We start from the raw sequence: 14,933 nt of genomic DNA, 5'->3' as shown, positions 1-14,933 counted from the left end.
TAACACCAGGCTACAAAGCTTCCTTGGTGATGATATGTGGGACAGGCAGCCAAGGTAATTGAACCTTTGTCCTCTGAGTCACCACCACTTTCAGACTTTGTCACCTCTCATGAGCACTACTCTGATGCAACTCACTCAAGCCCAGAGTCACTGTAGAAATCCATGCTCCTACATAGGTTTTCTCATGACAGGAGGATCTGCTGCCTCTGGAGAGATCACTGGGGCTTCCAAGCACTTCATCCCAGTTGAGGAAACAGAAGTTTGGAAGGCAGAGTGATCAAAATAAGGTTTTCACAGAAACACAGGGACCCAGGTGCACAGCCTCAAGCAGTGATGGCTCCCCAGAGTCCTTACCTGACTAACAGGGACACTTACAGTGATCTCTTAGGCAGAGTAAATCCTCTTAAATACACCCTGGTCTGACCAGCAGTGCCTCTGTCTTGGACCAGAATCATACTGCATTGTCTCTCCATAAACTGCTCAGGAGAGACACAGTTCATCTGCTGGAGAATTTTCCCATCCCAAGGCACAGAAGGTGCTCTAGTTGCTGTTGCATTGCTTCCTCCACAGCCCATCACAAACTTGGCTAGAAGGCAGGTGAACCTTGGCTGGGAGTCAAAAAGCAGTCTCCCTGATGTTCTTCCTGCTTTTCTTCTTTCTTCTCCTGCACCTACCAGTATTTGTAGGCAGAGAGGAAAGGATCCCCTGCTGCCTACAAATGACTTTCAGCTCCTCATCCTACAAAGATGGGGATCTTATTCTTGGAGGATTTTTTCCTCTATTTATGTATAAATTCAGCCAATATACAACTTGGAAGATGTTTCAGAGGCACCCTCAGTATATTTTAAAAGGTTATCTGTAAGTATTTATTCCATTTTATTTTAATTTTTTATTTAGCATTTTTTATCATTTCCAATCTCCCACTGGGGAAAAAAAATCCATGCGACAATTAAGCATAATCAAGCAAAACAAATTCCCATATTGGTCATATAGAGAAATGAATGTCTTATTTTGAATGTCACTCTATCACTTTTCTATAAAGAAATTAGTATATTCTTCATAATCAATCCTCTAGAATCATTGTAGATCAGGGCATTCCTCAGAATCCTCAAGTCTTTAAGAGTTGTTTGTTTTTACAATATGGCATTACAGTATAACTTGCTCTTCTAGTTCTTCTACCTTCACATTACAGCAATTCCTACATTTCTGTGAAATCATCTTTCTTCATTTTTAACAGCATGGCAGCAGTCCATTATATCTGTACATCATAATTTGTTCAGCCATTCTCTAATCAAAGGACATTCTCTTAATGTCCAGAAATTTGCTGCTACAAAAAAAGCCTGAAAATATGTTTATATGTAAGAGTGGATATATATGTGCATGTACATTTATGTGTATTGCATATAGGTCCTTATCTTTTTCTTTTAACACTTTGAGGTATTTTTTGTCAAAAGCTGAGCACATTTATAGCCGAACACAATTGGTTTTCCAGAATGTCTAGATCAATTCATAATTCCACCAAGAATACATCCCTGTGACTATAAATTAAAACTCCTTCCACATTTACCTATTTTTTTTCCATCTTTGCCAATTTGTTGGTTGTGAGGTGAAAACTCAGAGTTCATTTTATTTTCATTTCTTAAGTTATTAACCATTTGGAGTAGTTTTCATAAATCTTTAGATAGCTTACCTTTCTTATACCGAAAACTCCCCCCCTTCAAATCCTTTGATAATTCATCAATTAGGGAATGGCTCCTATTGTTACAAACTAGAATCTATCCTTATATATCTTGGATATTGAACTTTTCAGAAGAGAAATGTACTGCAAATACATTTTGATGGTTAAACTGTTGCTCCTGTAATCTTAGTTGCTTTTGAAGTTGTGTGGGAGAAAAAAAAATATTCCTTTTAATGTGTGATCACAAATTTCCATTTCCTCATCTTTTACTCTCTGTATCATTATTTTGGTCATGAATAATTGTCTAACTCATAAATCTGAAAAGTAGTTGCTTCCTCCGTCCTCTCATTTGTGATGCTTTTTTTTAATTTATGGAGCATGTATTTTGTTGGAAAATATGTTGGAATGAGATTTGAGGTGATGGTCTATATTTTGTGCCATATTGATATCTGCTTTTCTCAAAAGGGCTTATCTTATATTTTTAATCATTGTGCCAAATCATTGTACTTTATGAAAATCCATTTATTGACCATCAAAAAAATTTGGGTTGTTCTTGCAGAATAGCTGTTCTTGGAAATGACTTTGTAGCTGGTAAAGAACTGAGGCCATGTTCTAACTGGTGATAAAGTTTGATGGGATTGGAGAGAAAATCTCTGATATTCCCCCTGAGCCCTTAAGGCCAGATCAGGAAAAGATGGCAAAATCCCTAGTGCTGGGATCATTGCTAGCAATACAGTAAAATATTCAGAATATAAAAATGTAGTTATAGAAGAGAATACAAAGGTAATAGAAACCATATGTTGAGTAAGTAGCACTATGAATCTCCCTTCCACTGCAGGAGGCTGCCTAAACACTACTATCAGGTCCTGGCCTTAATGTTTGCTGTAGAAGAGATCAACAAGAACCCTAATCTGCTACCCAATGTGACTCTGGGATTCCACATCTACAATGTCTGTCACAATGATGAGGGGACCTTGGAGAGTTCCCTAATGTGGCTTTCGGGCAAGGGACCGACCATTCCTAATTACAACTGTGAGAGGCAGGACAAGTCTGTGGTGGTCATTGGAGGAGGCACTTCTGAAATGACTGTTTCCATGGGAACCCTACTTGAGCTCTATAAGTTCCCTCAGGTAGGGAAGCATAGGCTCAATTCAGCCTATACTGTATGGAGGATGGAGACAGGCTTTGGAGGGTCTGCCCTTTTCAAATTCAGACCCCAAATACCATTGGATAATTCTAGTGTCTAATTCACCTTCCTGGTAACTCTCAAAGAAAAAACAAAACATTGAGAGATTGAGATCTGAATGTCTCTCCCTTCATTTTTATTGTAGCAAAGAGCATATTCCTACCTAAAGAAATTTTGAAATGATGAAATTATCTCATAAAAGTTTATTAAGCATCTTTGCATTCCCTACAATCATTGCTAGGGATACGAGGAATAAAAAAAATCAGAAAGCACTTACATCTGGTTCACGTAGGGCAGGTTTTATGAAAGAGATAATACCTTGTTGGAGACTGAATGTTCAGAAGGCAGAGATGAAGATTGAATTCATTCTAGGCATAAGAAGATAAAAATTGAGATAGACAGGTTAAACAAAAATGCAAAGATTGCCACAATACACTCATTAAACTCAAGAAGCCTCATGTTTGGTTCCTATTCAGGTCACCTATGGTCTCTTTGATCCACTGTTGAGTGACCCAGTCCAGTTTCCTTCTGTCTATCAAATGGCCCCCAGGGACACCTCTCTTCCTCTTGCCATGGTTCGATTAATGTTGTATTTCAAATGGACCTGGGTGGGATTGGTTGCCTCAGATGATTCAAGAAGTGAGAAATTCCTCAGGGACCTTCAAGAAGAAATGGTCAGAAATGATGTCTGTGTAGCGTTTATGTTGAAATTTGCAACTGGTGACAAAATGAGTATTCCTTCATTTGACAATTTTTTGCAGAAAATATATTCTTCTACAGCCAAGATAATTGTCATTTATATAGATTCAGATTCATTCCAAAGCCAGGTGTTTGATAGTGATGCTCATAAACATATTCTTATACACAAAATGTGGATCACCAACAGTTATTGGAATATTGCTAGAAGTCCTAGTCGCATCTATTCTAACAATTTCCATGGGGCTCTGATATTTTCAGATCAGACAAGTAAGACTTTTGGGTTCAAACCTTTTCTGAAACCCATTAACCCTGCCAAATACCCAGAGGATATCCTCCATCAGAACTTGTGGGACTCAGTTTTTAAATGTACTTCTAATAAGAAAAAGGGAGTTGGAGATGTCTGTTCTACAAATGTTTCCTTGGATGAATCCCATTGGAGCTATTTAGATATGACTATGTCTGACCAGAGTTACACTGTCTACAAAGCTGTGTATGCAGTAGCCTGGGCCCTTCATGAAATGTTTTTGAGGAGATCAGAAATGGAATCCAATATACAAGAAGACACCTGGGCAACTTACCCAAGGAAGGTAAAGTCCTCCCTTTAAGCACTGATGTCCAAGTCTCTAATCATGAGAACTGCTACCTCCATGGAGGAGAAAAGGACTTAGTAACTTAGTTAGGCACATCTTCCAGTGGGGAAACTTCACACAGCAGACCTGTAGATTCAGGGGCTAATATGTCATTTCTAGTCATTTCATATCCCTGTGACAGGATGCAGGAGTGAGAATCCCTCTAAACTGGCTCCTGAGGGTCATGGACAGGGAGGATATGATGGGAAAGGGATGACTATCCACACTATAGGCTGCATGCCCCATTAGGACCTGAGAAAGTCAAGGACAAGCATCAATCCTGTCCCTGGAAAACTTAGTTACTATACAGTAGCAAGGTACAGTAGATAGAGCTTTTGTTTTCAAGTCAGATTGGTTTCAAATCTTGCCTCTGAAATGCATTCTCCATATTTGATTAAACAAGTACCTTAATCTCCCTAATCTTCATCAGTAAAGAAGACTGTAATAAAGGGGTTCTGAGAGCCCTTCCTGCTCAAAATTTAGATCTTTTGAACCACTTTCTATCTTAAAATCAATACTAATTATCATCTCCAAGCAGAGGAGAGGTAAGGGTAGGCAAGGAGGGATTAGGTGACTTGTCCAGGGTTACACAACTAAAGAAGTATCTGAGGACAGATTTGAACCCATGGCCTCCAAACTCCAGACCTGACTCTCTATTGACTAAGCCATCTAGTTGGCTCTGAGACATGGATCTTAATATGGGATGTTGTCTTTTAAAAAAAAGGATTTTAATATTGGCATTTTTAGAATATAATCTCCAACAGAGCAGGAATTTCTCTCATTTTTCTCTTTACTCTCTAGCATTACACTACTTTGTAGGCACTTAATAGGAGTGTATTGAATTTCAAAGCATCTTAATTCTACCCTTGGATTTTGTTTCCCTTTTTCCAACTCATCCTTTACAGAGCTATCAATCAATCAATCAACAAGTATTTATAAAGGGTCTGCTAGTGACAACATGCTATGCAATGGAGATATTTAAAAAAGATGAAGAAACATCTTCATTATCAACAACCTGTCAAGAGATAGCATGAAAGAGATAGCATAAGTATATGTGTATCTATATACATACATTATATGCCTATTTATGTATATATACATGTGATAATATAAATATTTTATATATCATGTATATATACAAAATCATATGTATTATATGTGTATACATGCAAATATACACTGGCATATATACCAAATATGTATAAAATATATAATATAAATATATTCAAGGTAATTAGGGAAGGAAGACAAAGATTACCAACATAATATTCCTATAGACATCTAGACATACCACTCCTCTGACCCAAAATGAAGTTATACTCTTGGTTGAGAACCATCTATGGCTCAATATAGTCTTGAAAAAACATTCCTGGTCTTGGAATTAAAAGCGCTTCATTCTGTGTTTCCAGCTTTCCAAATAAATTTCACTCTAGATCACAACAAATTATATGATGCAGCAAAAATCAGAGCTGTTCTCTGAATTTCGGAGCCATGCCTTGGCACATGCCCTCACGTAGGAGATGTCTACTACCTCACCTCTTCCTCCTGATCTCTCTAGCTTCCTTACAAACTCAGTTTTATGCTGTCACTAACAAAAATTGTTTCTTAATTCCTTTATCAAACCAGATTTCATTTATAAAACATATTTAATACAATACCTTCCACGTGCTAGCTGCTATGTACATGCTTGTTCCCTCTCTATTTGGTATTATTCTTCCTCTTGGAATCAAACCGTATCTACTTTTCTGTTTCAGTCTTCCTTGAGGGCTGGTATCTTTTCCATTTCATTTTATAATTCTAGGACCTATCACACTGCTTGCAAAACTAGACAGGGAGTAATAGCTATAAATGCTTGTTGGATTATATTGGGAACTCTGAAACGCCCTATCGACCAGCACTGCAAGCTTTCTCTGCCTCCCTTCCCAATTCTCCTTTCATCCAACCGAGGATACCTTTCTGGTCTTTCCTTTCATGTTCAGATTCCCTACTTCCACCTTGATATTTGACACAACCTTCTAGCCTGACAAGACATTTTTAGTCCTTGGTTCTGTTATTCAATTTATTAGGAATCCATATATTTTCATGGCAATTAAAAAAATCTTAGGATTGTTCTATCCCAACTTTTCTTCAAGTAATCATTAAAGATGTTAGCATTCCTGAGAGACTCTACTGGAAAGCTGTCAAATAATTTTCTCTCCTTTTAGCTCCACTCCTTTCTAAAGAATATCCAATTTAACAACAGTGATGGGAAACAGAGACAGAACTCTATGGCAAACTACGATATTCTCAACCATGTGACCTTTGCTAATAAAACTGAAGTTCTGGTGAAAGTGGGAGAGTTTATTCATCAGGCTCCCCTTGGCCAAGATTTCACCATCCACGAGAAGGCAATGGTGTGGCCCAAGTCATGGGGAAAGGTAAAGAATGAATGAAATGCTGGTTTCATGAAAGATTTGTAAACACAAGCGTACTAGCATTTTCACTCCTGAGGAATACATAAAAGAAAAAAAAAAACCTGCCTGGTGAAAGCCACTTGCAAGTCATGTTTTTGTGCAAAATCATTTCTATGAATGGAGTACCCAGAAGACAGTGAAGTTGCCCCAATGCATAGCTGGAGGAAACAGGAGAATCCACTTGGTCCATGGCAGTCAGGAAAGAAGGAATTGGGAGCTTTCAGGGACTTCCTTTTGGAACTAATGATTCCTGGTTATTTGTTACTAAGCCCAGTAAAGCTGCTAGGCTACTGTAGGGGTCTGACTGATTTCAGGCCCCTAAATATTTTGTTGTCCTGGAAGAAGACCCCAGATTATCCACAATTCTAGTTCTAGATGCCATTAATGGAAGTAATGTTTCTCCTTTTACACCAATCCATGTCACAAATTTGGAAATACAACAGCTCCATCTACTGTGTGGATCTAGCACTAACCCTTGATTTCTACCTGCAATATCACAATTAAAAGACAAAATATACAAATAAAAACGTGTTTAAAATATCTAGGATTTTCATATCATAGAACAGACCAAAGGACATGATCAGGTCAGTACAAATAGCTTGATCACCTGAAGGTTTTATGTCGATGAAGCTAAAAAAATTCAGGAAATGAGAGTTTTGCTAAATCTGGATGATCTGTAAGGTAGAGGGAGGAACTGATCATTTTTTTTTATAATATACAATCATTTTCTAATTTACTCATGTAATCATTCAAATAGAATTTAAGGATTTTATATGAGCTGAGTGCTTGGCTTGATGTTTTTGGAGACACAAAGACAACAACAATACCTTTCATATATCAGTCCTTCCTCTTTGACTTTAGTGCCTGTATTTTAGACAAATAGTCAAGCAATTGACTCCAATTGCTCTGAACCCCTAGTTGGGAAAATTTCAAAATTTTAGGCTAAGGTTGGACTTCCTACCTAACTTTCCTTTCCATCCATAGCCTCTTCATGGTTGAGGCAAAATTCAGATTCCAGGAAACATTTGGGTAAGCAAACAGCATGTGAAATTATACTCTAAATGGACAAAAAAGGGTATGAGAAATTGGAGGAAGAAGTGACATTTTCCCTGGACTTCCCTCAGTCTAGATTTTCTGCTCCAAGACTACATTGAACTGATGATATTCATGGTTTTTCCCTTCACTACCACAGCTTAGCCTTGGTGGTTCTCCTGAGATGGAAGCTGGAATACAACCTTTGCTCCAAACTCTCCACTTCCACACCCTTAGAATCTTTGGTTCTGAGACAATTGCTTCCTTTTTTACAAATTCCTTTGGTTTACCAAGTTTCTCGATCAATGGTTTTTACACATTTGGATCTGACTGAATCAGTTGAGGTGTTCTTACTTAATAAAGGTGATCACTACACACACACACACACACACACACACCCATCGAGTTTTAATCATTGTGGTCCTGGGGAGATCCACTGGAATGTGTTTGGCAAAGTCCATCATCTTAAATCTCAGATTGTTCGTTAATTACTTGGGGGAAATTGTCTGAATTATCCCTTCTTAATACTTTCCTATTATGTGTATTTAAGGAATATTAGAAAAAAATCTCCTTGGTAATAAATTCTGAAACATTCTTTCCTCTCCAAATGAATTTAAAATCCCACAGATCATCCAGTTTTAGCAAAATTTCCATTCCCTGAATTGTTTAGTCTAATCAATATAAAATCAAGTGACTAAACTGTACTGACTTGATCAGGTGGTTTAGTCTGTTCTAAGATACATTTTGTGTTGTATATTTTGTCTTTTAACTGAAATATTGCAAATAGAAACCAAGCATTAGTTTTAGGACCACACAGTAGATGGAGCTGTTATATTTACAAATTTTTATATGGATTAGCATAATATTATATTTATAATAATAAATATTTTCCCATTAATGGGGATCTAGAAATCCACTCTCTAGTTCTGATCCTAATGATTTATTCTCTTCAGCAAATAGAAAGAAATTCAACCCTTAGGGCAGTGTTGGTGAAAGTTTTCAAGTTTACATGCCCAAACTGCAACTTCAAGCTGCCTGTGAGCCCCCACATTACCCCAGAGAGCAGCAGGAGGAAGTGCTCACTTTGGACAGCTAGACAGAGGGATGGGGTATGTGAAAAATGTCCTTGGGCACTGGGAAGAGGGAGAACAGAGCAGTTCCCTGTGCTGGCTCTGCAGGCCTGTCAATACTTTGCCAATGCTTCCTTAGGATCTCTAGTTAATTAAGCCCTTTTTGAAAAGAAATACATACAAACCTTGGCAAAAAAAAAATTATCATACTCTGTGAATATAAACAAAAAGAAATTAAGCATGGGCAAAAACTACAATAAGACATGCATGATGCAGCCTCAAAACCATATCATTAAGCCATTGGATACTTTCCTGTATAGCTTCTTCCCTCCAGATGTAGTCCAATCTGTGGCCCAGGATTCAGGATAAAAGCCCAGGAGGGAAAACCAATTTGCTGTTTTGACTGTGTCCCTTGCCCACAGGGGCAGATTTCCAACAAGACAGGTAAGTCTGTGTAGATACTCTCTTCACTCAACAAACACAGATCCACAGAAACAAAACTAAGATGGGTGAATCTCTTAGGTCACATTCAGGCAATGGAAGCTCATTACCTATGGGACAACATGTCCACAGCCCAAGGGAAGCTTTGGTCAGAAAGAACTTTAAATGGGACAACTAAGTAGTTCAAGGTGCCTCAGTAAATAATACTCCAGATCTGGAGTGAGGAAAACTTGGACTCAAATTTGGTTTCAGATACTTCTTAGCTGTGAGATCCTGGGCAAGTCACTTTACCACATTAGCCTAAAAGAAAAAGAAAGTTAAACATATTGAGGGCTGAGAGTCAGCAATGTTAGTGAGGGTTTGTGCATTTGATGTCAAGAAAATTGGAAATTGCTAGCCCATTTTCTCTGTGGCCCACTTGCCAAGAGTCAGACTTCTGGAGAGTGCCTACTGGCGATGATCACTTGTATTTCCATAGATATTTATACTTTTCAGGAGCTTTCTCCTCACATTTTGTCACTAGTTCTACAAAAGAGAAAGAGAAAGAGATCAGCCCTAGTCACACTGCTATTAAAGAGAATCAGAACTCAAACCCAGGTCACTGGGCTGAAATCCATTGCATTTTTCAATTTCTCTCAACTGTCTCTGCCAGATCTTTACATTTATGTTGCATAATGGAAACCAAGAAGCCACAAACTTCACTAGCCCATCATGCCTTCTGAAAAGTCCTTCCTTTCTGTTAAGCAATGACCATCTTAAAGCCCATATTACTCTTCATTCAATGTAAGGCTTTGATCTCTGGGAAGATACAAATATACTTTATTTTTTATTTCATTTAATTAGATGATTTAGAATAATTTTCCATGGTTAGAAGACTCATGTTCCTTCTCTCCCCTGCCCCCACCCTCTCCCATATCTGACGCACAATTCCACTGGGTTTAACATGTTCCATTGATCAAGACCCATTTCCTTATTATTAATATTTGCACTAGGGTGATCTTTTAGAGTCCACTTTCCTAGTCATAGTCCCACCAACCCATGTGATCAAGCGATTGTTTTTCTTCTGTGTTTCTACTCCCACAGTTCTTTCTCTGGATGTAGATAGCATCTTTCTCTTAAGTCCCTCAGAATTGTCCTGGGTCATTGCACTGCTACTACTAGAGAATTCCATTACATTTGATTGTACCATAGTGTATTAGTCTCTATGTACAATGTTTTCCTGGTTCTGCTCCTCTCGCTCTGCATCACTTCTTGGAGGTTGCTCCAGTCTCCATGGAATTCCTCCACTTTATTATTCCTTTGAGTACAATAGTATTCCATCACCAACATATACCACAGTTTGTTCAGCCATTCCCCAATTGATGGGCATCCCCTCGTTTTCCAATTTTTGGCCACCACAAAGAGCGCAGCTATGAATATTCTTGTACACGTCTTTTTCCTTATTATCTCTTTGGGGTATAAACCCAGCAGTGCTATGACTGGATCAAAGGGACAAATATACTTTAAAGAGGCAATCATTTAATGCAACAAAGATTTAACAAATCAATATCAATGTGAGAAAAGGGAAAAGTAATGTATTCTATGGAAATAATGTGACATTAATCAATGCCTCCAGGAACAACAGTTCTGCAATGGAAGTCCTTGCAATAGTCATAGATGAGTAAAGGAAAGTGTTGGGGAGAACATTCTCTCCCTAGCAGTGAATCAGAGAAAGTGGTAGTTAGGAGGGATATGTCCTGAAGAGGGCTTAATGGTATCTAGGACATTGTTGCCATCACTTGCAATGGTAGGACGTGAAGAAGGGACCTTCCCAAGACACAGCAAGAAGAAATTTTTATTATAAACTAGAACACACCCCTGTACCTCTTACATGGTTCTTTGAATAATTTTCCAGAAACATCCTCATTAGAATTTCCATTAAGGGAAGTATTCCTAGGTGATTATAAGTTAATGGACAAAAAAATAAATTAGTGGGCTCTGAGAATTATTAAATTTTCAACATGAAAAGAGCACAGCAACCATCTGGTCCCCAGTATGACATACCCAACAAGTGGTCAAATAAAGTCTGTTTAAAGACCCCTTAGGAGGGAATACCTACCACTTCTCAATGTAGACCATTCCATGTTTACTCTGCTCTCATTATTTAGAAGCTGTCCTTGACATGAAATCTAAATTTGTCTCCTCCAAATTTCCAACCTCCTTCTAGTTTTGCTCTCTAGCACCAAGCAGAGTATATCTATGCCCTCCCCCCATATATAAGCCCTTTGTATACATGGTCCTGGCTATCAAATCCCTTCTGAATCACCTCTTATTCAGGCTAGACATGTCTAGGTTCTTCCACCAATATTCCAAGAGTCCTCAGAGTTGAATTGAGCTACATCCAAAGAATGTAAGAGTCATGTTGGCAAAGCCAAAAAGTCATGATGTCAAAAGCCAGTTTTTATGAGACATGTAATCATCGATATATTAAGAATCAACAGGACAGGCAAGGGAACCAAGATTTTTTTGAAGCTGTAGGGTCTATCTCTTCACACACAATTCCACTGAGGTCTAGAAAGCCAAACAATCAGAGCAAGAAGAATTATTTTCCTAAAAGAAGAGTCTACAAAACACAAATAGCACCAAGCTGAGGAAATGGACCCTTAAAAGGACTATGGTCAAAGCCCAGGAAATCAAGTCAGCAATAAATTGGATTTCCTTCGTTTGTGATATGGTCACATTAATTATTATAATGATTATTATTAATATTTATGCTTCATGCTTATAAAGTAGACTAAGAATAATAATCAGATAATACATAGCATTTAAATAGCACTTAAAGATGACAAAACACTTTCCATTTATAAATTCATTTATCCTCATGACAACTCTGTTAGGAGGTATAACTCTCCATTTCAGAAATGAAGAATTTAAAGCAGAAAATTAAATTGACTTTCTCACCCAGGAACACAAAGCCATTTTATCTGAGGTAGGATTCAAATTCAAGTCTTCAAAGTCCTGTGTTCTGTCCACTACCACCAGATTCTGATTTTCATGTAACATGATGGAACAATTTATATTGCTGTGATAACCATTTTGCCCTCTCATATGGAAAGTAAGATGAAGCTGACACATTATATATAGCCTTGTTTGTTCTCTTCAGACAGGGATCAATGCATGAAATGCTCTGAAGATCAATATCCAAATAGGGAGAAGATTCACTGCCTCCCCAAAGGGGTGACTTTTCTGGCCTATGAAGATCCGTTGGGGATGACCTTGACCTCCACAGCTGTTTGCTTCTCACTCCTCACAGCTCTGGTTCTCTGGGTCTTTGTGAAGCACAAAGATACCCCTATTGTCAAAGCCAACAATCGGGATCTCACCTACATTCTCCTTTTCTCCCTTTCCCTTTGTTTCCTTTGCTTCCTGCTCTTCATTGGCCCTCCCAATACAATAAATTGTCTCCTCAGACAAACAACATTTGGAGTCATGTTCACGGTGGCCATCTCCTCTATTCTGGCCAAAACCATCACTGTGGTTCTGGCCTTCAGAGCCACAAGACCAGGCAGTAGGAGCAGGAGATGGATGGGATCCAGAGCACCTATTTGTCTCATTCTCTTTTGCACCTTCATTCAAGCCATGCTCTGTGCAATCTGGCTGCTGCTCTCTCCCCCATTCCCAGATGCAGACACACACTCTGACCCTGAGCACATCATCCTTGAGTGCAATGAGGGCTCTCTCATTGCCTTCTACTCTGTCCTGGGCTACATAGCATTTTTGGCCCTGGGGAGCTTCACTGTGGCTTTTTTGGCCAGAAATCTCCCTGATACCTTCAATGAAGCCAAGTTCATCACCTTCAGCATGCTTGTGTTCTGCAGTGTCTGGATCTCCTTCCTGCCCACATACCAGAGCACCAAGGGGAAGATGATGGTGGCTGTGGAGGTCTTCTCCATCTTGAGTTCCAGTGCTGGCTTACTAGGCTGCATCTTCATCCCCAAATGCTATGTAATCCTTCTACAGCCACAGAGGAACACCAAAGAAAATTTAAAGAATAATCCCAATAGTTGAGTCAAGAATCATTCTCAGATTTTTCTGCATGACCCCACTTTTAGCAGAAGATTGTTTAAAATTAACAATAATTAGTTTAGCTTCCAAATATCTCAGTGAAAACCATCTGAACTCTACATTTTGCTGAATGAGAGCTTCTTACCTGTTCCACTCTGTTCTAAAACCTACTGAGGAACAAACTTTATCAGTCAAGTCCCCAACTTCATGAACCTTATCATGCCATCTTTCAATGTTATCTCTTTTTCCCCCATTCAATCTATTCCTAGGTTATATGAGTTCTACCATGATTTCTGTATGGAAAACTCCTTCCTTTTAATTGTTCTTATTAATATTTATTTATATTTCTCATAGCCATCCTCAATTTGTGCCTTGGATACTGCAACTCCTCCCTTTTTGTCTTCCCTGCTTTTGTTTCCTAGACATTCTCTAGCCTACCTAAAAGGAACATTAAAGATTTATGTTCATCAAATATAGTTTGCATCACAATTAATTTACCCAATAAATAATCCTTTTATTTCCAGTGGTATTGAGACCAAATCTCAGTATGTATATATACATATGTTTATATTTGTTTATATATTTATATGAAGGAGATAATGACAGAAAGGGCTTATAGAAAATCTCTGACTTTATCTATAACCCAAAAAAAGCAATCAATTAAATACAACTAATTACTGATCCCTATCTAGGTCACACAGTGAATAGAGCACTGGGACTGGAGGGTAGGATACCCAATATCAAATCTGGCTGCAAACACTCACTGGCTGTGTGACCCTACACAAGTCACTCAACCTTGTTTGCCTCAGTTTCCTGATCTGTAAAATGAGCTGGAGACAGAAATAGCAAACCACTTATTAGGATAAAAAGGGGTATGTGTTTTATTTCATAATTGCTTTTAGAGAGAAAATAAATGGATGGCAAAACATAAATCAAACTTTCATGTCTTATTTTTGGGGAAACATTTTCATTTACCAAATAGAATAAAGTATTACCTTTATTTCCAAACCAATAGGAGAAAAACAATAATCCACACATGTATCTGTAATAAAGATATGAAAAAGAATCTGTTAAAAAAGACATTTGTTTTATAATTATAAAATAGGCAGAATTTCACTTCCTAAAACTTTTATAGAATAACATATCTTTATACTCATTTAATTAACTGAATGATATATGGAATATAAGGTCATAATATATTTATTTGTTACCTGTTCAAAAGAATTTAATTCAATAGAACAAGACAGCCCTTTAATAACTCAACTACCAAAAGGTGCCTATCTATATATTTTTTAAAATCTTACAAAATTCCTTAAGAGATTGTAAGGGGGAAAGGGGTTAATTTTGAAAGGGTTGAATTTTATTTTTTAAGAGTGTGGTCACCAGGAATTTAATTAATTCCAAAGAGATTTTATTTACAATTTATTACAAAATGTAAAAAGAGTGAAGCAAGAAATAGGAGAGAGGAGAAGGTAAGATATCTAGCCGGAGCACTAAGTAATTTATCTCCAGCCCCCCAGGCAGGGAGATTTCATTTCAGCCAGCCTCAGCAAAGCTGAGGACCTGGGGAAGCCTCTCTCAAGAGTAGGTCTTTTCCTGAGGCCAGTCTCTTCAGAGAAAAGCCAGCAGTTAAGAGTCGGCCTTTAACTCATCATATGTCAGTCCAGTCAGCAGATTCTTTATCAGGCTCACCAGGAAACA

At 38.0% G+C, this 14,933-nt stretch overlaps 1 protein-coding gene across 1 annotated transcript; it reads left to right on the top strand.

Moving 5' to 3' along the window:
* The first annotated feature begins 634 nt into the window (after window positions 1–634).
* Window positions 635–13,235, top strand: VN2R563 (vomeronasal 2 receptor 563). Its single transcript, NM_001099555.1, is given in 6 exon segments — window positions 635–858; window positions 2,517–2,808; window positions 3,341–4,150; window positions 6,397–6,609; window positions 9,068–9,195; window positions 12,335–13,235. Coding segments are annotated over 6 exon segments (2,568 nt in total).
* Window positions 13,236–14,933: the final 1,698 nt, after the last annotated feature.

The sequence above is a fragment of the Monodelphis domestica genome, chromosome 4, assembly GCF_027887165.1.
Source record: "Monodelphis domestica isolate mMonDom1 chromosome 4, mMonDom1.pri, whole genome shotgun sequence".
In the NCBI taxonomy this organism is placed as follows: Eukaryota; Metazoa; Chordata; class Mammalia; order Didelphimorphia; family Didelphidae; genus Monodelphis; species Monodelphis domestica.
Note: the sequence above shows the minus strand (reverse complement) of the source record. Positions and strands in the feature narration are given on the sequence as shown.